Source organism: Ovis aries, chromosome 3 (assembly GCF_016772045.2).
Source record: "Ovis aries strain OAR_USU_Benz2616 breed Rambouillet chromosome 3, ARS-UI_Ramb_v3.0, whole genome shotgun sequence".
NCBI lineage: Eukaryota > Metazoa > Chordata > Mammalia > Artiodactyla > Bovidae > Ovis > Ovis aries.
Window position 1 is genome coordinate 112,093,708 of NC_056056.1, and position 26,244 is coordinate 112,119,951.

Consider the following 26,244-nt stretch of genomic DNA (forward strand, 5'->3'; position numbering starts at 1 on the left):
ACAAGTCTGAGGTGACGGGAGCTCTCCTCAGGCTCATCCTGGCCCCCTCTCTCTAAACCCCATGAGAGACTAAGGTGACGGGAACTTTCCTCAGGCTCATCCTGCTCCCCCTCTCTCTAAACCCCATGAGGCTGAGGTGACAGGAGCTCTCCTCAGGCTCATCCTGCCCCCACCCCCAAACCCCATGAGGCTGAGGTGACAGGAGCTCTCCTCAGGCCCATCCTGCCCCTCCCTCTCTAAACCCCATGAGGCTAAGGTGACGGGAACTCCCCTCAGGCTTACCCTGCCCCCCCCCACCCCCAGGAGACTGAGGTGACAGGCGCTCTCCTCAGGCTCATTCTGCAGCCCCCCCAAACCCCATGAGGCTGAGGTGACGGGAACTCTCCTCAGGTTCATCCTGCCCCCTCTCTCTTTAAACCCCCCATGAGACTGAGGTGACTGGAACTCTCCTCAGGCTCACCCTGCCCCGCCCCACCTCAACCCCAGGAGACTGAGGTGACGGGAGCTCTCCTCAGGCTCATCCTGTCCCCTCTCTCTCTAAACCCCAGGAGGCTGAGGTGACTGGGCTCTCCTCAGGTTCATCCTGTCCCCTCTCTAAACCCCATGAGACTGAGGTGACTGGGCTCTCCTCAGGTTCATCCTCGCCCCTCTCTCTAAACCCCATGAGACTGTCAAAACTGAAGTCTAACTGCCATCCCTCCCTTGATACTCACAGGAGTGACTGATATCACCCAGTAAGCCACAGAAACAGAATAACTAGACGGTTCCAGAGTACTACGAAAGAATGAAATATTTAGCATCTGAAGCATTATTAGACAGATGAAGGATTTAAACAAGAATGTAAATATATATTTAAAGGGATGAAGGAGGATAGATACTATGAAACAAGACCAAGAACTCTAAAACAAGGTGGGAATACTAAGTATTAGAAATACAGTAACTAAAACAACGAACAAATAAGATAAACAACAGAGGTTCAACTGAAGGAAAAAAATCCATGAGGTTTAAAAGCTCTCAGACAGGCAGTGGTAAGGACAAAAAAGCTATAAGATATGAAGACACGGATGATAAATTTTAACAAGAGCTGAAAAAGAGAAGGAAGGTGGATTATCTGAAGCAATGAGAATAATAAATTTCTCAGAGTGAAAGAAATATGAAAATCCTTACTCAAAGCACTGAGACGTTACTGAGACGTACAACTATCAAAGACAAAAGTAAATTCTAAAGGTGTTAATGAAAAAAGCAAATAACCTATAAAGGAAAAGGAATCAAAGTGACATCAAGCTTCAAAGGAAACACAATAATATACAATAATGAAGAAAAAAAATGAAGTTAAACCTTTAAGATATTTAAGACTTTGAACCTAAAATTTTCAGATATGAAGACCAAGTAAAATTTCAGATATGAAGGTAAAATAAAAATTGCCTGAGACTTCCAGAAATATGCCACTCATATTCATTAAAAATAATTTTGAGGAAGTAAAAAATAAAAATCCAGATGTCACATAAGGTATGGGTGAATTAAAAATTGGTAAAATTTACTATTGCCTAGAAGGAAAAAAAACAGAAGCCCACAAGAAGTACATTATCAGTGAATTTACGAGATCAATAAAGGTAAATAAAGCTATTAGATTAAAAGCTATTTTACTATAATAAGAGAGAGGTAAATTAAGTGAATGAAGATTTTTTTACACATCTATCCCCAAAACTGATAAAGCAATTAATCAATAAGAATCTGAACAGTACAACTAATATGCCTAAGCTATTGACTTTGGCATACAGATCTCCACTTAACATACCCGTAACATTTATAAAAAGTTTTATAGCTGTTGAAGGTTTTTTGAACTACACATGCAATCAAGAAACTGGAAGGAGGAATAGAGCAAACCCAAATAAGGAAATAACGTTAAAGGCAAGGGGGGAAAAAAGCAGCAGTAACAAAAATACATGAAAATGGAAAATCAAAGGCTGTTCTTTAAACATTGAGAAAACTGACAAAACTAATGAAGATACAGAGTACAGAATATGGAAGGGACAATTAGATTTTCTAAAAGTATGAACTATATACTAATAAATTTGACACCTAGATAAAATGCATATTTGTAGAAAATAAAATTCCACAATTGACAAGAGAAATTGAAGACATTAGTTTACCAGCACACGTAAGCTCTTTTCACTAGTGAATAAGGTAACTACCTATAAGTAACTACCTACCCTAAGTAACTACCCAACTCATATTTCCAAAAGTATATATTTAATATAATTAGTAAATTCAAAGAAAAGGTCAAAAGATCATCAGAATCTATAAAGGACAAAAAGACCATTAAAAAATCACCAACAGACACCAAATTAGTGAAGAGATTATATATTCAATTCTGGCAAAGATTAGGATGCTCATTTTGATGCTAATGCTTAACACAATATTGAAAGTCCTGGCCAATGTTATCAAGAAAGAAAAACTACCATGGAGTGTGATATAATGTGGAAGATGAGAATTAAAACTGCCACTGTTTACAGGTGAGACTTTGGGGCTATGGGAAAAATAAAACAAACTACTAAACAACAGCAGCAAGGTTTCTGGACACAAAATCAACTTTAATACTAATCAACAGCACTCCTTTATCATGAACAACTCAAATGGCAGCCCACTCCAGAATTCTTGTGACCAGCCTGAGGGACTACAGTGCATGGGGTCATGAAAGAGTTGGCTATGACTCAGCAACTAAGCACAGTACATAGACATATACACTGAATAACAAAACTGAGAGTCAGAAAAAAAAAAAAAGTCAAACAGAAAATACAGTAAAAGTTGCTTTATTGTGGGGGTTCTGTTTGTTTTTTTTAAGAAAACCCTAATAAACTCACCCTCAACCATACATGGGATAACGGGCTACAGACGGTAAGATCAATCTTAAGAGTGTGTTCCATGATGGGTGAGAGATGGTAGGAGAAAGCAACTCACTGTCAGATATGAAGACATACTCTATAGCCCTAGTCAGTAAGGGGGACAATGGAAAAAGAACAGGCAAAGAAACAACGAGGAGTGCTGCTGAGAGATAAGAAGAGAGCGCTCAGAGACAAAGGCGTTTATAAGAATCTGATACGTAATAAAGGTGGTTAACAGAAATAAATGGGGAAAAAGGAACCGTGGAGTGAAGCGTTATAAAAACTTACTAAGAAATAGAAAGGTGATCTCCAGAAGGATTCATGGTCTAAAGGTAAAAGATAAAACTAATCAAGTCAATAAATGTAGGAGCAAGGAAAAGACATCTTCAAAAGAACAAGACATAGGTAAAAAATTTAATGAACATAAAAATTAGGGATTTAATGGAGGAAACCATGGACAAAATTAATAGAAAGGACACAAAAAATTAGTTACGAAGTCTAAAACTGAGAAAGGATTAAAATCTAGAACACATAAGAACTCCTACAAAACAAAAAAGTAAACCCCCAAAAGTGAATGGGCCAAAGGGTACATACAAATGAGCAACCTAAAAGGCTCACTCCCAATTATCATGCAAAGAAAGTCAATTCATTAAAAATCAGAAAATACAAACAAAACAAAAGGAGCCTGCATCTCTTAGGCTAGTAAAGACAAAAACTATAAGGCTGAATGATGCCAACTGCTGGCGAGGACACAAGGCTAAATCAACCTTCACATATCCTGGAAGTACCGAAGGCTTGCATATCCCATAACTATACACCCCACCGGGAAGTACATACACCAGAGACACTCTCACACAGCCCCTTAAGAGGACAGGCACCAGGATGACCATCACAATGGAATCTGTGTTGATGGGCTTGGAGACAATCCAGATGGCCGTCAAAGAAAAAGCATACAGTGAAGCATGGTGGACGCACATCAGAGAGCAAGGGAACACAAAGAAACCACTGACTAGAGATACATACAGACAGCAATGTGGGCAGATCTTAAAATCAAAGTTGTGTGAAAAGGCAGAATAAGATATTTGGGTTATTACTAATGACTTTTATCACCAATGAAATAAATAAGAAATCTATATTTCTTCTAATTCTCTGCATTTCTAACAAATCTCTAAAATCTCAGGGATGATTTAAGATTCATATACTTCCTATGGAGATGAACCAAAATAAACTTTAAAAGACCAACTCTAAATTGGTACTTAGCAAAATTTTAAACCCCTGATAATCCTATGATGAACATTCGCTTTTCCACTGTGACATACATTAAGTCCCAGATGACCTTAAAATATTCACCTGCAACGCTGATTATAGAAAGACAGACTATGAAAAAGAAGAACGTGTACCTTTCAATGTATCCTGTTGGTGTTTCTACCAGACCATCAAGTCTTTCTTGAAGGGCTGCAAGAATCTGAGGATTTTGCATCATCTGAACAGTCAGCTGACGCGCTTTAAAAAAAAAAAACAAAAGGGCATCGAAAGAAGGATTTTATGAAAATGTATTATGCTATTTTTATTAGGGCAATCTAATCATGAACCTTTCCTGACTAGCCCATAAATCGCTGGTATAAGTACAGACGAACAGCAAGCTAAGGAAAATTCACTCTAGGAAAACCTAGCGTACAGAAAAAGTTCAGGTTCCTAAAGATGTCTAAGGCACACCACTTCTTAAGGCCACTGCCACAACTATTATGAACACTATCCTTTATCTTCCTATGTGTTTTACCCACCTTGTATTTTGAACCCACCTTGTATTTTGAGAAGTTCAAAGATTCATCCCGATGCCTATCTGTACCCTTTGAAGTCAGACAACACATAAGAAAACTGCAAAAATAGCAACACTTTCAAGCCTGGGAGAAAGACGGTCAAATGATGACCTGAATGATTCTTTGAGCTTGTGCAATGTGTTATGTGCATCTGAACAAAGTTAACAGTGACAGTCAAAGGCTGTAACTAAAGCCAAACAAAATTTGGTTATTAATGGCCTCTCAAAATTATACTCTATCCAAAAATAAGCTAGATTTGTGCAAAACAAACTACCCTGCTATCTTATCTGCTCTGTCAATATAGACTTTATCAAAAAATTGCATTAATTTCCCAGTTTATGTCTTTAAAGATAAATTTATTTCTAATAGTAATTTGATTCTTGGATGACATACAGTTGTGATAACCAACATACTTTTAGAAGTACCAATACTGGCCATAATGATACAGTCCTGTATCATTAGTTCAGTAGTCTTTTCACAATAAACCTCATTCTGGCCTAAAAACCGAAGTCAAGTCATCTGGTACCTTGATATTCTTGGCCCCTTTAAGCAGTGTGATTCCCCACTAACCATTATTGCCCCTTTTAAAAATAAACTGCTAAAGAAAATATTGAGTGACTTTTGTCTACGTTTAATAAATGTTCTTTTTTTGGCTGGTTAGAATGGATTAAAAACAGACAGACATACATACCACATATTTCCTACATGTTAAACATTTTCAAGTCCAGGCTAATGTTTAGAAGCACCACTACCAACAACTCCTACCACTACCTAAGACACTTGTAAATTCAGATAAAACTCATAGGGAAATGCTTGACAAGACATGATGTCAAACCAGCAGCAGAGGGCACAGTGACCGCTGATGGGTCACCAGACCCATGCCTTCCTCCCTTCCTCCACCTCCACCTTCCTTTCTACTTCTCCCTCCCCATTCCAAACATACATTCACATGAAAAACTGCTGCTGTGGGTGCGGCTAGTCAGAAAAGTGGACAGGTATTCAAAAAGAGAATGCTGTTTATTACTGTCCTCCAGAAGACATGAGCCAGCAATCACTGGCTCCTGAAGTAATTTAAAATAATACCTTTGATTTTTGTTTCTTCACCAGTTTCTTCTTCTTCTACTTCTTCAACATCATCCAAATCTTGATCAAGTTCAGACTGTTCTTTGCTACAATATTATAGTATCACACCAAGGTTCAAATGTACCAATTACCCAAAAAACAAAAAAAAATTATAGAAAACTTCAATTCATTTTCTAGGTTAATATGCCTCTTTCAAAAATACGAAATAGCAAATCTAAAAGGTAATTCAGTTTTCCAACTTCATATGTAAATAAGTACAAATTGGAAGTACTTAAATTTTCATTTAAAAGCTTTTCAAATATAAAGTTTATACTTTAAGCTAAAAATATGGTTTGATGGGTTGTGATTCAGAGAATATAACATCAGAAAGTATGTGCTTCCAACTCAATATCTACTGATTTCACTCTTCCTACTTGATTTTATATGCGATAATACATCAATCTAACAAGTCTACATATTCCAGCCTACCTTTCAGCTAGATATGGCTATATAACCAAATTCTGGCAGTGAGATAAAAAGGAGAAGCAATGCGAATTTTACCATCCTCCTTAATAGGATGGTAAACAGCTGGAGGCTTTTTCGGTATTGCTCTCTCCCTACAACAGGAATATGATGGCTAGTTCCAGCAGCCATGTAGGACCACGAGGCATCCTGGAGAAGTCTCCAGCTAAGAATTAATAAAGGAGTCTGGGAAAACAGAAGGCTCCTGAATCTCTCTTAGCTGTAGACACACCACATAAGCCTGTACCTATCTTTGGACTTTCCTTTTTCTTTACTTCATAGTGGAGATGGGGAAGGACAGTAAAAGTTAGGGGGAAGACCTGAGTCCACTTCATGCTCAGAGTAAAACTAGGAGAAAGCAACAATATCCTTCCAATCTCATCTTAAAAATCTAGTTTTTGAACATGATACTACAATCAGTATTAAAACGGGGATATCTAAGTCAGTATAAAGATCATCATACAATTCCTTATGTGATTCTACATTTTAGTATTTGGTTTAGAAAATTAGGTGCTTTCATATCTTGAAAAAGCATCTGAAAACTTAATTTTCATATAGGAACAAATACCACCTAATTTTCATACAGTAACAACTACTGAAAAGGTCAACTGTGTTCTACAGAAATTTGTTTCTGTCAACTAAGGGGGGAAAAAAGCAGTCTTCCCATCAGAAGCAACACAGATTATTCTGGGAGTATCTTTTATTATAAAATTAAGCATATTTAGAGCTAAGGTCACTAACTAAAGATAATATGGAACAGTTCTCCCCCCAGGTGTCATCTCATCCAATCACTTATTGAGCATCTAAACCTTAAAGCTTTAAAACAAGAGTCCACAAACCGCCATACGGCAAAATTCAGCCCATTTCTATTCTTTAAATGAAGTTTTACTGGAACACAGTCACATTATTTACTGGCTATGGTTTCTTTCGTACAGCAGAACTTCCCTGGTGGCACTATAACAGAGCTGAATAGCTGTAACACAGACCACATGGCCCAAAATGCCAAAAATATTTATGATCAGATCCTTTACAGAGTCTGCTGACTCCTGCTTTGAAGAGCAAGGATCCTCTCTCCTCCTACCCTGCTAAGAGCTCACAGGCATCCACAGTAAATAATGGAGTGGGAGGGGGTAGGGCAGAATCAAGCTATCACAACCAATGTATTTCTTTTTTCATTAAAACAAAATGAAGTCTAGATGGCAGACTGCACATACCCATCTGATCTTAATCCTTCTAAAATCTCCACTAAGATTATGAGAAAGACGTTTTAAAACAAATACTGAAGGACAGGGAAATAAGAGCCAACAAATTCACTGAGAACTGAAATCTAAGTCCGTAGTGGCAGAGCTGAGAACCAGCCTAAAGTGTCTTTAAAAATATACAACTAGAACTAGGGCTTGGTGGTGAAGGCGAGTGAAACAGGGAGGATAAGCAAAACCTGATAAAACAGTTAAATCTTAGGGTGCTCTCTCTCTAGCAGAATAGGTTCTGCTTTGGAAAGGGAACTGAGAGCGCCGACTAGAGGACCACAGAGAGCATACTAGAATCCCAAATACAGACATTCTTCCCTAGCTGCCCTCTCCCAAGTTAGCCCCCCAGACACTCTTCACTGGCCATGTGACCAGCCCAGGAAAAAAGTATCATTCTAACACTGGGGATTCTCACAACAAATACCCACCCTAATGGGTATTAAATTGATTAAATGCCAAATTGGTAAGTCCTTTCCTCCCGAACACTCAAACTCTCCAATTAACTTAAAAAAAAATCCTTCAACTATGCATTCCCCCCACCCAAACCTTAATGAGCAAACAAGTATTACTTCCTATCTGAGGAAAGCCTCCTACACTGAGGCCAAAACAGAGGAAAGAAAAATTTAAGACTGAACAGACAATACAAGGGAATGAACATCCAGAAAAAAAGATATAATCAATGAAATAAGAACAAGATGCTATAGAAAGAGGAACAGAGAACAAAGGAATGCTTGAAAACGAAAATAATAGAAATTTAGAAACTCAACACAAGAGTTAAAAGATAGTTTCTTCTGCTTTACCCAGAAAGAAGAGCAAAGAGACAAAGACAGAAACTAGAGCAAAAAGCAGCAGTCCAACACGTAACAGAAGTTCCAGGAACAGCAAATAGGAAGGAGACATTCAACAGAGGAAGTCAAGAATATCCCCAGAGCTGACAGATGAGAGGGCCCCCCAACTGCGTGCCTGACACAAGAGAGAAACACAAAAACCTAACCATGTAAAAAATTGTGAACTCTTGAACCCTAAGTAGCTTCCATAGGTAGATATAAATGTCTGTATTTATTCAAAAGTGCCACATACAAGTGATTAAGAACTATGACAACTTTGAAATTCAACACTAGAAGCATCCTGACAATGGAGCAATGCCTTCAAAATTCTAAAGAAAGTGATTCCCAAATTAGAACGCTATATCCAAACTATCAAGCAGAAGGGCAAAACCGTCCTTTTCAGTCATGCCATTCTCAGAACAATTCACTTCCCTTGTACTCTTCCAAGAAGGTGCTAAACCAAAAGTACAAAAAAAGAAAACATGGGATATAGCAAACTCCAGAGAGGAGAAAAAGAAACCCCAGGAAGATAAAATAAATCCACAACGACAACTGTGAAGCCAAGGTCAAGCAATCCACACCGTGGCAGTGTGACTCAGGAGACCATCATTTTGAGAGCCATTATCACTGACACCCATACTTCTCCTTTTAATGAAGACAGTGTGCATGGGAGGACTGGCCAGATTCTTAGAAGTACTTGAACGTGCTGCCCTTGTAATCAAGTTTCCTGCCCTCCCACCTCCATGCTCTGCTGCCTACAACAGCTGTGGATAATCCCATTATAACCCTTCATCCTGAAAGGCTGTTTTACCTACTCCTTTGAGTTGGCAGCCTACCATGGAATTACAAACAGCAAGAGAGAGTGCGGCTCATCCCACTCTCCTTGACCACACTTCCGAAAGACATCCTTCCACACTACAAGCCGGCCAGATGCCGACATCAATAAACCTGTTTCCAGGACGTATGGCCTTGCCCAGTGACTTCTTCAAAATAAGCCTTTGTAAAGACTCAGGAACGCTGAAGGCAGACCATGGCCCAGACAGTCTCTCTTTATTTTCCCACTTTTTGACTCCTCAGCTATATTGCAATTTTTCTCTACACAGCTAAGTTTGTGACTGCCATTTAAGAGTTTCAAAAGTAAACACTAATTAAGAATCTGTAGGTGCTGAAACTCTACAGGAAAACACAGAAGCGAACTAGACAAAGCCAGGACAGTACTGACATGTCTGGAGAGAAGAGGACGCAATTGAGAAGGGTCACACAGGGCTTCTGAGAGTAATGCTGCAATTCTTAAAAACTTGTACAAGTGTCCTCTTGTCCTTTCAGCTCTACACGTTAGATTTTAAAACCTTATCTTTATGTACGATGCTTTACAATGCAAGTAGTAAAATCTTTGAGAAATGGTAAAAAACGAATTCCCCAAGTATTTATGACTCATTATTGTGCTCAGCACTTTCCTAAGAACAAACACCGACAAATGGTTTACTATATTTATGACAGTGATTATGTATACTGTATTTTGTCTTGGATACACTGTACCCAACTTTTAAAATAGGTACTAAGCATTAGTCATTACCATACACTTTCCTAATACATAATTAGTACTGCTGTTAGTTAAATCACACAGTACACACTGAAGCCAAATCTCTGAAAAAAAGAACCAACTTTCTGTCACTTACTTGTCGATGTCTGCCATGTTGTACAAATGCCAAGTATCTATGGAGAGAAATATCAATGTTAAAAAAAGAAAACATACAATTTATTTAAAACCAGTAAAAACATCTGAAACCAAAACTCTTTAAATCAATACCATGCTAAAGCTATTTTACACACACTCCCATTAAAATCAGGGGCAGGGAGGTGAACACTGACACTCGTCAGTGAAGTAATTTTCAGAGGATGCTGCTTAATCAAGAAAGTTACTACTTGGCACTCAGAATCTATTGGGCAAGGATTTTTACAGCAGAACTGTTGGCTAAAAGAATCTGAGGTATGCTAGAATCACAGGAAGAGTTCATACCAAGAGTCTTTATTCAAATTCCTTTAACCATGAATGGTCAATTTTGGGGCTGCTTAGTACCTCCCGGTACTCTTGAGGAGTTCTGATGAATATATATCTATATCTCCATGAAACCATCAAAGTCACGATAACGGATATACCTCTACCTTGTTAGAATACCTCCCTCCTCCCCTTCCTGCCTCCCATCCAAGCAAGAGCTGCTCTGCCTTCTGTCACTATAGCTTATATTTTCTGGAATTTTATAGAAATGGCATCATAGAGTATGTACTTTCCCCCTGGTCTGGCTTCTTCCATCCAGAATGAGATTTACCTACGTTGTAGTACTTACCCCACAGTTCATCATTTTTATTGTATAGTGGCATTCCGTTGAAAACATACACTCTATTCTATGTTTAAGTTTTCAGCTGTTGATGGACATTTGCGTTTTCTTTTGGGGGAGGGGGTATTACAAATAGAGCTGTCATGCGCATTTGCCTCTTTGTATGGACAAATGAACTTCCCTGGTGGCTCAGACTGTAAAGCATCTGCCTACAGTGCGGCAGACCCAGGTTCAATCCCTGGGTCGGGAAGACCTCCTGGAGAAGGAAATGGCACCCCGCTCCAGTACTCTTGCCTGGAAAATCCCATGGACGGAGGAGCCTGGTGGACTGCAGCGACTTCACTTTCACTTTCTTTCACGGACAAAATGCTTTACTTCTCTCAAACCCACTCGATTTTTTAACAGTATTAATTTTTATCAAATTCATGTTAAAAAGCCAAAATCTGCCACATACTGCACTCATGATCCCCTGGAGATCTTTCTTTTCCCCCTAAGTTTAATAATTCCTGTTATTAGATGTCAGCCCTTTAGACTATTCAATGGCAGCTATAAAGCTCTGGTCCAGATCCACCACCATCCCTTCAAATGCACTTCATGCCACATCACCGACTACTACCATGCCTCCCGCTTACCCTGAGTATGTCAGCACACTGTCCATAGTGTTCTGGGTGATTAGGGCTTCCCTGGCGGCTCAGACGGTAACCAACCCGCCTGCAATGTGGGAGACCTGCGTTTGATCCCTGGGTTGGGAAGATCCCTGGAGGAGAACATGGCAACCCACCCCAGTATTCTTGCCCGGAGACTTCCACAGAGGAGCCTGGCGGGCTACCATCCGCAGGTCCAAAGAGTGGGCCATGACTGAGTGACTAAGCAGTTAGGACTGGCCAGAGCATATCCTACACTCTTTCACACTATAGGGTCAGGGTTAACTTAGAGAAGACTGCTCGGAGAAAAACGAACCTCAGGACAAAACGTGTTACATTCATCCAGAAAAACAGCTGAGTGCCATTTACTTTTTTAATAAGCTTAGTTTTTTCACAACAGGTTTGCCACCAGGACACAAGTATCGTAAAAACCACCACTAAACCTGAGCAAAAATGGGAAAGAAGACCCAAGTCAACACTGTTGTCACTGGACATGTAGGATCTACAAACGCTGTGGAATTCATCTGGGAACCACTGAAAAGTCCAAAACGGAGGCTGCCAAGATGGGAAAGGGCTCTTTCAAGTACACCTCGGTCTAGGAAAAACTGAAAGCTGAACACGAGTGATTATCACCAATGATATCTCCGTGTCAATTTAAGGCCAGCAAGTGCTCTGTGAGCTAGCTGACGCCCCGGGGCGCAGTCACTAAGTTCTGTCAGACTCTCTTGCGATGCCATGGACTACAGCCCACTGGGCTCCTCTGTTCATGGGATTTTGCTTTTCATGGGATTTCCCAAGCAAGAAGATTGGAGTAGGTGGCCATTTCCTCCAGAGGACCTTTCCAACCCAGGAATCAGACCCACAGCTCCCCCACTGCAAGCAGCTTGTCACTGAGCCACCAAGGAAGTCCCCAGGACACAGAGAGGTCATCAAAACACAACTACAGGCACATTTCGGCACCTGTGCTGGCGAATCTGAAGCTGGTATTTTCAAGAAATGGCAGACCCAAGAGCAGGCCCTTCTGGCTTCCTCTGTGGGTGTGGAACCTTCGTTACACTGGAGGTAATGAAATGGACTGCACCGTGCCAGCCAACAGCCAGAGATAACTGCTAAGGAAGTCAGCCTCCATTAAAAAAATTGGCTACAATCCCAACACAGAAGCATCTGTGCCAATTTCTGGTTGTCACGGTGACAACATTGCCGGAACCAAGTGCCATCATGCCTTTCAAGGGATGCCAAGTCACCCATAAAGATGGCAATGCCCATTGAACCACACTGCCTGAAGCTCCAGCCTGTACCCTGCCACCAACCTGCCCAACTGATAAGCCCTTGGGTTTGCTCTTCCTGGATGCCTACAAAATTGGTGGTACTGGTACTGGTACTGTCCCTGTGGGTCAAGTAGAGCCTGGTGTTCTCAAGCCTGGCAACGTGGTCACCTTTTGAAATGCACCATGATGCTCTGAGTAATGGCCCTCCGGGGGACGATGTGAGCTTCAAGAGCATGTCTGCCAAAGATGTTCTTCGTGGCAATGTGGCTGGTGACAGCGAAAATGGCCCACCAACGGAAGCAGCTGGCTTCACAGCTCAGGTGACGATCTTGAACCATCCAGGCCCAAATCAGCGCTGGACCGTCACACAGCTCTAATGCAAGCCTGCCGAACTGAAGACCGAGTGTTCTGGAAAAAGCTAGAAGGTGGCCCCGAATTCTTGACATCTGGTGATACTGCACCACTGATGCGATTCCTGGCAAGGCCATGTGTGCTGAGAGTCTCTTGGACTATCTACCTGCCTCCTGGCTGTTTGGCTGCTCCTGACATGAGACAGGCAGCTGCTGGCGGTATCAGCAAAGCAGCGGACAAGAGGCAGCACGGGAACTGGCAAGGCCACCAGGTCTGCCCAGAGAGCTCACGGCTACATGAGTATTACCCCCAGTACGTGCCACCTCAGTCTTCACCAGCGGTGTTTGTCTCAATTGGCCATTTAAGCTTTTACAGTAAAAGTCTGGTTAATGGTAACTGCATTGCAAAACCTTCAGAAGAGTGTTTTGTGAACCATCAGTTTTGTGTGTGGCAGTTTCAAGTTATGTACTTTTAAAATCAGTACTCTTTAATGGAAACGACCAAAAATCTCTCACAGAATGAGACCCATTAAAAAAGTTTAATGAGAAACAAAACAAAAAAAGGCTTACTCCGTTAAAATCAGTTTTTAATGTTTCAAAAATTAAAACCTTTATCTTTTAAAAAAGCATTTTACTTATTAACCTGGCTGCACCAGGTCTCAGCCTGGCCGTGCAGTGCGCACGGACCGCCAGCTGTGGCCCAGGCCCCCAGAGCGCAGGCTTCTGTGCTCCGTGGCACGTGGAGTCAGTTCCACAACCAGGGATCAAACCCACATCCCTTGTACTGCAAAGTGGATTCCAAACCACTGGACCACCAGGGAAGTCCCCACACCTTAGTCTTTCACTCACAAGTGATAAGGTCTGATTCCTCAGTATGCTTAATACACTTTTCACTTTAAAAAACTGAGTTTCTGATTTTAGCAGTCAAGTGCTATCCTTTGGAGCATTATTACTAATCCAACATCCATCCTTTAGACAAGTATAAAGGAAATAATTCTTCCTACTGTAGCCTACTCTATTTTTAAATATTTTCTATTTACTGTAAATAATCTCTAACAGCACTGATGTATTTCTCTAGCGATGCTGGTTAATTAAGTCAGCATTAACGAAACACTTAGCAAAAAATTACAAATATACTAATTCAAAAATAACAAAAATATTGAATCAAAGAAACATAAGTGGGCTTCAGATCTATCAGGTCAGCAAGGGTTTTCTCTCAATGCAGGGAAAATTATGGTGAATATGCATTCTTAAATATGGCTACTGTTAATATAAACTATTTTCTTTCCTTTAATTATTTATTTTTGGCTGTGCTGGGTCTTCCCTGCTGCACACAGGCTTTCTCTAGCTGTGGTGAGTGGGGGCTATTCTCTTGTTGCGGCTCTAGCAGTCGTGGCAAGTGGGTTGAGTTGATCCAGGCACGTGGAATCCTTCTGGACCAGGGAGCAAACCCATGTCCCCTGAATTGGCAGGCAGATTCTTAACCACTGCGTCACCAAGGAATTCCATAACTGTTATCTTTCTGGAGAGCAATTTGGCTATGGGAATAACAAACACCGTAAACATGTCCATCTCCAGAAGTGGTTATTCAATTTGTGAGAACCTACCCTGAGAAAAAAAGAAGTAAAGGCTCTAAGTGCCTGTACACGTCACGTTCGTCTAATAGGTTCATCTAAAATCCAAGTCCTACATATTCTTTGACTCTCAGCTCAAAGTTTTACTTCTTCAAGACAAAACAGACTGGCACTGACTACTTCAGAGATGCCTTCTCCAATCTGTACATTTTGGCTAAGTAAGATTTCTTGGTTGGACACACTCTTATAAAGTCCCATTTCTTTCCATCATAAGATATCTCCAGTTTGTAATTATAGATTATTGTGATTGACTAAGGTCTGTCTTCCACCAGTGACAAGACCATAACATTCATGATTACAGGGATTATATCTGCTTTTTCTAGTCACTGCATTGTATCCTTCAGAGTAGTATACGAAGTTTATATATATACAGACACATATACGGCAGCTACAATTACTCAGCAAAATTAAACTACTAGTGTGGAATGTGCATACAATGGAATGCTTTGCAATTAAAACCACCACCACCACAGAAGAAGAAGAAAAAGCAAGACTTCCGTGGTGAGGAGTCTACCTGCCAACTCAGGAGATGGGTTCGATCCCTGATCTAGGAAGACCCCACAAGCTGCAGCTACTGAGGCCTGCACACCATACCAAAGCCACGACACTGAGAAGCCCACACAAGAAACGCCTGCAGAGCAAGCAGAGCTGAAAACAAAATGCAAAGGTGCAGATCTGAGCTGATGTGGAAAGAGCAACAAAGCGGGAGTAAAGAACACATGGCGAAATCCAACCTGAGTATATACGAATATCCATTCTCATACACATGCTTTCTTATGAAGAAGACATTTCTAAAAAATACACCAGAAACCTAACAGCAGTTGTCTATGAGAGAGAAAAGACTGGAAGTGAATGAGAGCTTACATTTCATACTACATTATTAGGTTTTCCTAACCAGATACTATTTATTAACAGTTTAGAATTTGCTCCCTTGAATATATAATATACTAAATCCAGCAATTACCAAAAAGTATGAAACAAAACAGAAACACCCAAAACTTCTAAATTCAAAATTCTCTAACAGTCTAACACGTTCACGGAAGACGGGCTACACTGTTTCCCTCAGAGTCCATGTTGCTGCCATTACATTTAGAGTGCAAACTCTCATCGTTTTGATGCATTATTACAGAGATTCACGATAGAACAGGAGGGCAAGTCATTTCCTCAGAGATGCCTTCTCCAATCTGCGCATTCCGGCTACAGTGATACATCTCTTGGTCATACACACTTCTGTTTTTTAAAGTCCACTTCTCTGATGGCTCACTGGTAAAGAATCTGCCTGCAATGCAGACACATGAGTTCAATCCCGGGGCTAGAGGATCTCCTGGAGATCGCAACCCACTCCAGAATTCTTGCCTGAAGAAGCCCACGGACAGAGAAGCCTGGCTGTAGACTGCCACAGGGTTGCAAAGAGCCAGACCCGACCGAGCATACACACACACACAACAATGCCTAATTCTGCAGTCAGACCATTTGGGTTAACACCAGCTTTGTGGGAATTTAGCTCAGGCAAACAACTTCTGGCCTTATTTCATCTTCAAAACAGGAGAAAATGGTTCCTTCATTAGTTTCTCTTCTTAAGCAAATTCATGTAAAAGATCTGTTTGATATCTAATTAACACTCAACAGAGTTTCTTTCAATCTGTCCATTTTGAACAATCCTTCGCAAAATAATTAGCTGGCATGATAGCTAAAATCAGATTCTTTCAGTTCTGATAAATGTACAGACTGACCAGTAAATGCACTCTGGTAAGATATTAACATTAGGGGAAATTCAGTTCAGTTCAGTTGCTCAGTCATGTCCGACTCTTTTGAGACCCCGTGAATCGCAGCACGCCAGGCCTCCCTTTCCATCACCATCTCCTGGAGTTCACTCAGACTCACGTCCATCGAGTCCATGATGCCATCCAGCCATCTCATCCTCTGTCGTCCCCTTCTCCTCCTGCCCCCAATCCCTCCCAGCATCAGAGTCTTTTCCAATGAGTCAACTCTTCGCATGAGGTGGCCAAAGTACTGGAGTTTTAGCTTAAGCATCAGTCCTTCCAAAGAACACCCAGGGCTGATCTCCTTTAGGATGGACTGGTTGGATCTCCCTGCAGTCCAAGGGACTCTCAACAGTCTTCTCCAACACCACAGTTCAAAAGCATCAATTCTTCAGCACTCAGCTTTCTTCACAGTCCAACTCTCACATCCATACATGACCACTGGAAAAACCATAGCCTTGACTAGATGGACCTTTGTTGGCAAAGTCATGTCTCTGCTTTTGAATATGCTATCTAGGTTGGTCATAACTTTTCTTCCAAGGAGTAAGTGTCTTTTAATTTCATGGCTGCAGTCACCATCTGCAGTAATTTTGGAGCCCTAAAAAATAAAGTCTGACACTGTTTCTACTGTTTCCCCATCTATTTCCCATGAAGTGATGGGACTGGATGCCATGATCTTTGTTTTCTGAATGTTGAGCTCTAAGCCAACTTTTTCACTCTCCTCTTTCACTTTCATCATGAGGCTTTTTAGCTCCTCTTCACTCTCTGCCATAAGGGTGGTGTCATCTGCGTATCTGAGGTTATTGATATTTCTCCCAGCAACCTTGATTCCAGCTTGTGTTTCTTCCAGTCCAGCGTTTCTCATGATGTACTCTGCATAGAAGTTAAATAAGCAGGGTGACAATATACAGCCTTGATGTACTCCTTTTCCTATTTGGAACCAGTCTGTTGTTCCATGTCCAGTTCTAACTGTTGCTTCCTGATCTGCATACAGGTTTCTCAAGAGGCAGGTCAGGTGGTCTGGAGTTCCCATCTCTTTCAGAATTTTCCACAGTTTATGGTGACCCACACAGTCAAAGGCTTTGGCATAGTCAAGAAAGCAGAAATCTATGTTTCTCTGGAACTCTCCTGCTTTTTCAATGATCCAGCAGATGTTGGCAATTTGATCTCTGGTTCTTCTGCCTTTTCTAAAACCAGCTTGAACATCTGGAAGTTCACAGTTCACATATTGCTGAAGCATGGGTTGGAGAATTTTGAGCATTACTTTACTAGAGTGTGAGATGAGTGCAATTGTGCGGCACTTTGAGCATTCTTTGGGTAAAGGGCAAATGGGAACTTTGAGCTATCTCTACAAGTTTCCCATAAATCTAAAAAACTAAAAATAAGGGACCAATTCCCATACACAGATTCAAAACTAACATGTCTGAGAGTAGATGCAAAAAACAAAATTCTAAATAAGAGACCCACGTTCTGAGACAGGTGGTCTCAGGCAATCAAATTACATCAAAAACCACAAGTTTAGTTTAATATCTACAGATTTATTTTTTAACTGCAAGTCAACAACTTTAAGTAAAATCAGCATGATTTTTACTTACCAGACATGAATTTGCTTTCTAAGAGATCTGAAGACTTTCCATTCCTGGAAGTGACAAGCTAGATTATGCAGACCAACCCTACTAATGAAAACTAATTAAAAGTACAGAATCAAATATTTGTTTTAAAAAGTAACATAATAAGAAATAAGTAACATAGTAAGAAATTACTAACCCCAAACTGAAGACAAAACAAGGAGGAAAAGGATACGTAAAAGGAATCCTGCCAACCTCAGATGTGAAGTCTGTGGAAACCAAAAGCCCTGGACTCACCAAGGTAGGGAGTCTTTATAGCAACCTTCCCAAATTAAGCAGAAACCTCAAAGTGCTATGTCCTCAGAGATAATAAACGAGTTTTCCAGGACAAAACCCCAATCCACCTCATCAGCCTTGTGCCCCGAGCTTCGAGCTGTGAGCTTAGAGCCAGCATCAGCACTCCCTGGCACCTGCATAACCAGATGTAAGTGAGAGCACCACGCTAGAGCTCACATAGTTCATGAAGTTATCTGCAAGAACAGGAGCGACAGAGAGCAACAGAAGTCAATCCTATGGAAGAGTTCAATACTGTCTAAAAGACCACAAACAGGAAAAGCAACCAAGCCTTTTAAGTTTAAAAATATGTGTCTGCAACAGTATCTATAAGAAACTTATTTACTAAAGGTGAAGAGAGCAAATCTGGCAAAGAACTAAACAGAATTTCCAGAAATAAAAATAACAGAAATCAAAAGAAATGGGCAGGTTTAACAGTAAAGCAGACACAGCTGGAGAGAGACTTAAGTGGCTTGAAAGCGAGCTTAGTAGAAATCTTCCGAAGCATGGCAGAGAGTAGATAATAAAAAATATGGAAAAGACCTTTTAGGAGACACTAAAAGTCTAACGGAGATTTAACAGACGTTCTAGGAGTAGAGGAGAGAATGGACAGAATATCTGAAGAAATAAATAGCCAAGTTATTTTCCAGAACTAATGGAAGACAAGTCCTACAAACCCCAGCTAGCAAAATAAAAAACCCACACTTAGATACTTGAGTGAAAATGCAAGATAAGACAGAAGCATTCAGAAAAAAGACTCAGATTAATGTCAAATGCGTAAGACTGACAGCTGTTTTCTCTTCAACAGAGACCAAAAGATGACAGAACGGTCTGCGTGCTCCATGTGCTGAAAGTAGCTAAGGGTCTTAGACTAACACACCCATCTGGAACATCCTCTGAGACAGTCAAACAGGTACTTTCAGGCTAAACTGTCTCCAGCACTCTCATTAATAAATTCCGTAAGTATATTCTTCAGGCAAAAGGCAAGTGATCCCAAAGAGAAGGTCTAAAGACATAAGATGAAATGAGAGGCAATAAGGATGTTAGCATACTATCAAAATAAAGTATTTTAAAGGAAAGATTACCACTGTGTAATGTGTCAAATTTAAACTACCATAATATTAAGTCAGCAGTGAGAATAAGTGGGGAGGAAATGGATTACTCTACTGTTCTTAAATAAACACGTTGTAATTTCTAGGGTGACCCCAAAAGTTCAGAAACAGATCACTCTTGTGATTCCATAGACTGGAGCCCACCAGGATCCTGTCCATGGGATTTTCCAGGCAAGAATACTGGAGTGGGTTCCCGACTCAGGGATTGAACCCGAAACTTCTGCACTACAGGCAGATTCTTTACCACTGAGCCACTGGGGAAGCTATATTTATTTTTACATCAATCTAAAACAGGTTGAACAAATAAAAAGCACACACACACAAATCAAAATTAAACCTAATCATAGTGATTACATAAATCAACTAAAGGCTTCCGTTTACAACTATCAGATTGAAGAAAATTCAACTGCATCCCACTTATAGTAAAATACAATCCTTAACCAAAAGCTGGTATCACTGTACTAACATTGGGAAAAAAAAAAACAGATTTAAAGGAGAAACATTCCTAAGAATTAACATTTACAATAAAAGGTTCAACCCAGTACTGTGTTACAGATCTCAATGTGAAGACAGGGTTCATAACAAGACTGAAGGCAAATCTTTACCAGAAAACCTGAACATGAAGAAAGTCTTCCAATGGAGAAAGAGGTGGAAATGAGTGATTCAATCAGATCATTAGCTGATTATTTTGTGGTTGTGTAAAAGCTAAACATCCAGAAATCAAATGACCTACCATTCCAGTATACCTGATTCTGTTCTTACTTCCAACGAGCAGGAAAGAAAAGTAACATTTACAGAGCTTACTCTCTAAGACTTACAGGCTTTCCTCTTATTTGCAGATAAAATAGTAAGCAACTTGCTCAGCAACACAAAAATGAAAAAACTAGGAATTAAACAGTACTCTTGCCTGGAAAATGCCATGGATGGAGAAGCCTGATAGGCTGCAGTCCATGGGGTTGCTGAGGGTCGGACACGACTGAGCAACTTCACTTTTGACTTTTCAATTTCGCACATTGGAGAAGGAAATGGCAACCCACTCCAGTGTTCTTGCCTGGAGAATCCCAGGGACTCGAGAGCCTGGTGGGCTGCCGTCTAGGGGGTCGCACAGAGTCGGACACGACTGAAGTGACTTAGCAACAGGAATTAAAACCTGACTTCCAATACCCATGCCAATTCCACTATTCCAAAAGCCAAACCTATCACCTACTACAAACCCTATCACCTACTACACAGATTATATAACCTGCAGTTATATAATACAGAAAATAGCTGCTTCACAGTGAAATAGCCAACCATCAAAATCTACACGTTTGGGGTATTCTCTGGCAATCCAACAGTTAAAACGCTATACTTTCACTGTGAGGGATTGGGTTTCACTGGTTGAGAAACTAAGATCCCACAAGCCTTGCAGCACAATCAAAAATTTAAAGTAAAGTTTTCAAGGATAACAAAAAGAAAACTATAACAAGTGTTAGTTGTTCAGCTGTGGCCAACTCTTTGCGACCCCGTGGACTGTGGCATGCTTCTGTCCATGGAATTCTCCAGTCAAAAGTACTGGAATGGGTAGCCTTTCCCTTCTCCAGGGGATCTCCCCAACCCAGGGATCAAACCCAGGTCTCCTGCATTGCAGGCAGATTCTTTACTGTCTGAGCCATCAGGGAAGCCCACAGTGGTAACCCATCCACCTGCAAACGCAGGAGACAAGAGACTTGGGTTCAGTCCCTGGGTGGGGAAGATCCCTTGGAGGAGAAAATGGCAACCCACTCCAGTATTCCTGCTTGGAAAACTCCAGAGAGAAACCTACCGCGATACTGAGTGTGCAAGGACACACACGTTTTAAAGCAAAAAGGTTCAAAGGAACCAATAAAACCCCAAAAGGAACTTCCCTTTACCTGAGACCTATCTCAAGCTGAATGCATTTTAAACAAACCTGTATTTTGGACACTGCTGTTCTACCGACAATTTTAGTGGGCCAGGGGCTCAGAACTCGATTCCAACACAACCTTGTAGTAGCAGTGCATCTCATCCTTTATGCTCACCTTTTCACTTCAGAGATACCGAGTCAATCTAGAACTGACTTTTATACAGGTCCCAAGCCAAATATACTCCTGTTTCTATCTTCTGTTCAAGTAATTGCATTATCTATAGTACCATCTGACCAAACAGCAGAGAAACATGAACACACTGATAATCTGGTGAAAATGCAATCAGCATTAACAAAACCACAGCAAGGTATTCACATATTAGACATATATTGGAAGAAACCTTCATGACTGTAAGTGCTTTACCTATCCTTTGAAGCCCAGTGGAACCCAAGCCAAGAGTGCTTTTAAATTCTAAGCAGATATATACTGTATAGTGAAGTGAAAGTCGCTCAGTCGTGTTCAACTCTTTGCGACCGCATGAACTGTATAGTCCATGGAATTCTCTAGGCCAGAACACTGAGTGGGTAGCCTTTCCCTTCTCCAGGGGATCTTCCCAACCCCAGGATCGAACCCAGGTCTCCCCACATTGCAGGCGGATTCTTTAGCAGCTGAGCCACAAAGGAAGCCCAAGAATACTGGATCGGGTAGCCTATCCCTTTCTCCAGGGGATCTTCCCGACCCAGGAATCGAACCGAGGTCTCCTGCATTACAGGCGGATTCTTTACCAACTGAGCTATGGGAGAAGCTCTATATACTGTATAGTACAATTAAGTCAAGGGAACTTCCCTTAAACCAATATAAAATCCTTATTATAAACCATCATTTCTTAGTTATGTAACTTTGGATAATAAGTTATTTAACTGCTCTGTACCTCAGTTTCCTCATTTAAATGTTGATACTATTTATCTCTAGGAGCACTGAGTTATATATATGTAGAATAATTTTAAAACATCACCTGAATAATCATGCAAGAAACCCTATTATTTTCTGCCTGTTGTATTCATTCGTCTATACCCTCGGTACCTGAGACAGTATTTTCAAAGTAATTAATAAACTCTTCAAAATTATGACCCCCTTTTCCAATAAAAATCAAAATGTATAAAACTTCTGAACAAGTAAAAATTCATCAAACTGTGTAGCAGTAGAAAGAGTTGGTAACCAGAACTAACTTTGGGTTGAGACCACTTGGCAAGTCCAGCAATGTGACCTACTGATGTGCAGTTAAAGTACTAAGTAACTTACAAGGATGAGTGAAAACAGCAGTGCTCAAGTTCTAATCCCTACTCTGCCCAACTTACTCAGATGGAATTAGTACGAAATGGGACTTAATATTAGCGTAATTTTAACAAATTCCTTCATGTAAAGAGGTTATAGATACTCCTCCATCTCCCACTTTCCAGCTCTTTTTCTTCAGAACACTCATAACCACTCAACAATTTATATCAAATAACCAACTTGCCTGCTTGGCTCATGATATAAGATCTATGTCCAAATAGGAGCCAAAATATTTACTCAAAGAATCAACTAAGAAGATAAGCAATTACAGATTTGATTAGACTTGAGGGTATGAACGGATTGATCATTATTTCCTAAACTGATCAGGATTCATTGCCTCTTTCATTAGTATTTCAAATTATCATGCAGAAAACAAAGTAAGAAAAGCAATGTTTAATTTTGACATCTTCATACCTTCAAGTCAAACAGATTCTACCTTTTTTAGCCACTTTTCCTACAAAAGGATATGTACTGAATACATTTGGTAGAGTTCAGAATCAGTCATCTCAAGGCAATATGGGCAATTTGAGTAAGTAACAAAACAGGCAATAACACTGTGGATTAAGTTAGCTCTGGTACACGTGTGGGTTTTGTTTTGTTCTAATCGTTAGATGACAAACACAATCTGTCACATTTAATATCAGCTTAACAATTTTCCCTGTCAATAGGTCCAATATCAAAAACAGGTACCTTACAACAGATAAAACTTACAAAAATTTTCAGACTAGTATGAAAGGACCAATCTTCTTAAAAAGCAAAAGGCCCATTTTAGATCTGGGCCACTAATCTGAACTCAGACAACTTTGAAATAAGCCTGAGACATCAGTCCCAGAAGGTCACTGTAAACCTCATTTACCTCCTGTCAGCTTTAAATAAGTTATTCTAAATATAAGGCTTTTCCTTTATCCAATCAAAGGCGTATTACTTCCTAAGGAAAATAAGTATAGAAGTAGTTATGAAAGCTAACAACAGGACCTAAAACACTAATTTGAAAAAGTATTTTTGATGCCACCTACTTTCAAAAATGGCAAATTTCGTTTTCCAGCTCAGCTCTCCTGAAATCAGATAAGCAGTGTAAGTTGTGAGCTTTTAAAATGCAGTCCTTACAGAACCCACAATCAAACAGAGAATAAAATTGGGGCTCCTTGAGGACATCACGTGCCCGGCTCTTTCTTCCTCCAAAAACCCAGCCCTCCCCTACAGGCCTTCATTCCCCGCCTCCTTTCCCGGCCTCTTTTTTTTTTTTTTTTTTTTTGAGGGCAAAGCATGAAGCACTGATGAGGCAGCAGGTTACAAACCTTGCTCAGTACGTTTACTTGTGCGTCTCATTTCACCCCATACCGCCTCCACCATAACGTTAAAAACCCAACAGCTATCTTACAGTGGGAACGTGAATAAAGGAATTAGTAAGAAAACAACAGAAGCCCTCGACGAATTAAAAAGACACTGCAGGCCAAATCCTTTACTTCCACTGTTCAGGAATCGACTAATTACGATCAACGCTTCCCAAATAAAAACCCTCATCAAGATACCCATCCTAATTCTAATTTGTACTTGAGAGGACACAAAAGAATCTCTTGTTAACAACAGCTAACCTAAATGCTTTACACGCGATAATTCTTAAAAATCCTAGCAGTGAAAGCCCCGCTCCTTCATCCAACTAACATTCACGCTTTCTTGCGGTACCTAAAAAGATTAAGATCAAAGAGAAGCAGGGAAGAGTTGCAAACCCGAGAGCTGGACTGACTGGCTCCCTGCTCACCCTCGCATCCCACCACCTCCTCAACTTTTAGTGGAGGGCTACCAGAAGGGGGTCTGCACCCGCGCCTGGGCCCCGGCCACGTGCAGAGGGAAGCCGCGGGGGTTTCCCCTCCCGGCCGGGTCGCCACCTCCCGGGGGCGGGCAGCCCGGAGCCTCGCCGCCTCCCCGCCCCGGAGCCTGGTCCCCGCGCAGCCCCTCCCTCCCGTCGGAATTCGCAGCCTCCGCGGCTCCTTCCCTCCCCCCGCGGCCTCCCCTCCAGGGAGTGGGCGTCGCGGCGACGGTGGGCTGCAGACCCCGGCTCGGGCTGCGCCCCGGGCGCCTCCCGGCTCCCAGCGGCGAGGCCGCCTCCCCGCTCCGGGCGCCAGGGCTTCGCCGGGGCCGCGCCCTCGTGGGCGCGTAGAGGCCGGCGGGGCTCACAGGGCCCCGGGGCGGACCCTCCCGGGCCGCGCCGACGCTCCCCCGCCCCACGCGCCTCCCAGTCGGCTCTCCCGGGAAGCGCCGGCCGAGCCGCAGGCCCTCTCCGCCGGCGGGGTCGCGGCTCCCACAGCGGCTCGGGCTCCGGCCTCCACGGACGGCCCCGGAGGCCCCGCTCGCCGTCCCCAGCCCCCTCACCCCTCCGCCCACGCGGGCCGCCCGGGGCCTCCACGTCCCTCCCTTCCCCGCCGGGCCCCAGCCCGTTACCGGTGGCGAGCGCGGGGAGCCGAGCGGCCCGAGCTGCGCAGGCAGTGACTCAGGGCGGCGGCGGGAGGAGCAGGAGGCGGCGCCGCGAGCAGATGGCGCTAAAAAAGACCCGAGAGCCCGCCGCTCGCGCTCATATACAATCAGCGTCAGCACGCAGGGCCCGCTCCGCCGCCCGCCCCCCGGCCTCCCCGTCTCCTAGCGACGCCACTGGGAGGCGGGGCCAGGACCGGTCGCCTAGCAACGGAACCTTCCTCCTTTCCCCCGGCGACCTCCAAACTCGCAGCGCCAGACTTGGGTTCCCGCCTCCGCCCCCTACGACGCCTCCAGCCATCTCTTTTCTACGCTCTTAGCAAGAAAGGAACTCGCCGCCCCTTCCGTTCCGGGGTACAGCCCAGACCCCAGCCTTGCTCACGGCCCACCTCGGCCCCCGCCTCCTCCAACTTCCCACCCCGGCCTGGTACCGGGAAGGATGAGGGCGGGAGGCCACCTCCGGGTCCTGCCTTGCCGCATCCGGACAGCGAGCGCTCCTCAGTTCCCTACCGTGTCGGGGCCTAATTCCCACAAACTCTCCGATCCCGGGTAACCGTTTCCTCTCCCCGCCCATTTTTCCCCGTAAGAACAACAGTTCTTTCCTCCTAACCGCCTCGGCGGCGTCTTTTGCCGGTTTTGCTTTTCCGAACTCAGTGGGTCACCGTGGCTCCCGGGGATGCTCTTCATTCCAACGTCTCCATCTTTTTACCTGACTTGCGATCCCTCATTTCTGCTTTCGTATGTTTGATGGATGAAAATGGCATGTTCGTGTAAGGTCTGGACCCTTTATAATGAGGACAGCGTTGTTTCCTCATTTTGAAAAAGTAAATCCAACCTCATGGCTATTTTCAATTGAAGCTGGATTGACTAGTACTAACTCTTTACAGTGGTTCTTAAAGTGTGGTCGGAGGGTTCCAGTACTCTTTCAAGGGGGAAGTCAAAAGTATTTCCATAATAATTCTAAAATGCTATTTGCTTTGACACTCATTCTGTCATAATTATACAGTGGAATTTTCCAGAGGCTACATGACATGTGATATGGAAACACTAAAAACAGAAGCAAATATTAGAATCCCAGTCATCTGCTGTTCAACTAGACATTAAAGAGATTTGCAAAAACATAAAACCACTCTGCTCAATTTTTTTATTTTAGAAAGTAGTTACTTTTCATATAAAAGATTGTTGTCTGTTAACA

General features: G+C 42.1%; 2 protein-coding genes across 15 annotated transcripts in view; one reads left to right on the forward strand and one right to left on the reverse strand.

Moving 5' to 3' along the window:
- NAP1L1 (nucleosome assembly protein 1 like 1) overlaps nucleotides 1-25,126 on the reverse strand; it is a 39,235-nt gene extending 14,109 nt beyond the window's left edge. For 3 of the 14 annotated variants that reach the window (XM_015094544.4, XM_060412454.1, XM_042246529.2), the window contains exons 1-5: nucleotides 25,020-25,126; nucleotides 23,594-23,632; nucleotides 10,046-10,082; nucleotides 5,789-5,874; nucleotides 4,286-4,388 (exon numbers count right to left, since the gene is read on the reverse strand). In XM_015094544.4, the coding sequence (XP_014950030.1) occupies nucleotides 4,286-4,388; nucleotides 5,789-5,874; nucleotides 10,046-10,062 (206 nt within the window). In that variant the 5' untranslated portion in view covers nucleotides 10,063-10,082; nucleotides 23,594-23,632; nucleotides 25,020-25,126. Of the gene's footprint in view, nucleotides 1-4,285; nucleotides 4,389-5,788; nucleotides 5,875-10,045; nucleotides 10,083-17,959; nucleotides 23,794-24,172; nucleotides 24,196-24,339; nucleotides 24,713-25,019 lie in introns of those variants that run through there. The other 11 variants (XM_015094545.4, XM_060412456.1, XM_060412452.1 and 8 more) reach the window with 9 other exon arrangements.
- On the forward strand, nucleotides 18,287-25,067 carry LOC132659529 (basic proline-rich protein-like). Its single transcript, XM_060413665.1, has 4 exons — nucleotides 18,287-18,367; nucleotides 19,074-19,178; nucleotides 20,217-20,224; nucleotides 24,371-25,067. The coding sequence occupies exons 1-4, from the start codon at nucleotides 18,287-18,289 to the stop codon at nucleotides 25,065-25,067; spliced, it is 891 nt and encodes a 296-aa protein (XP_060269648.1).
- Nucleotides 25,127-26,244: the final 1,118 nt, after the last annotated feature.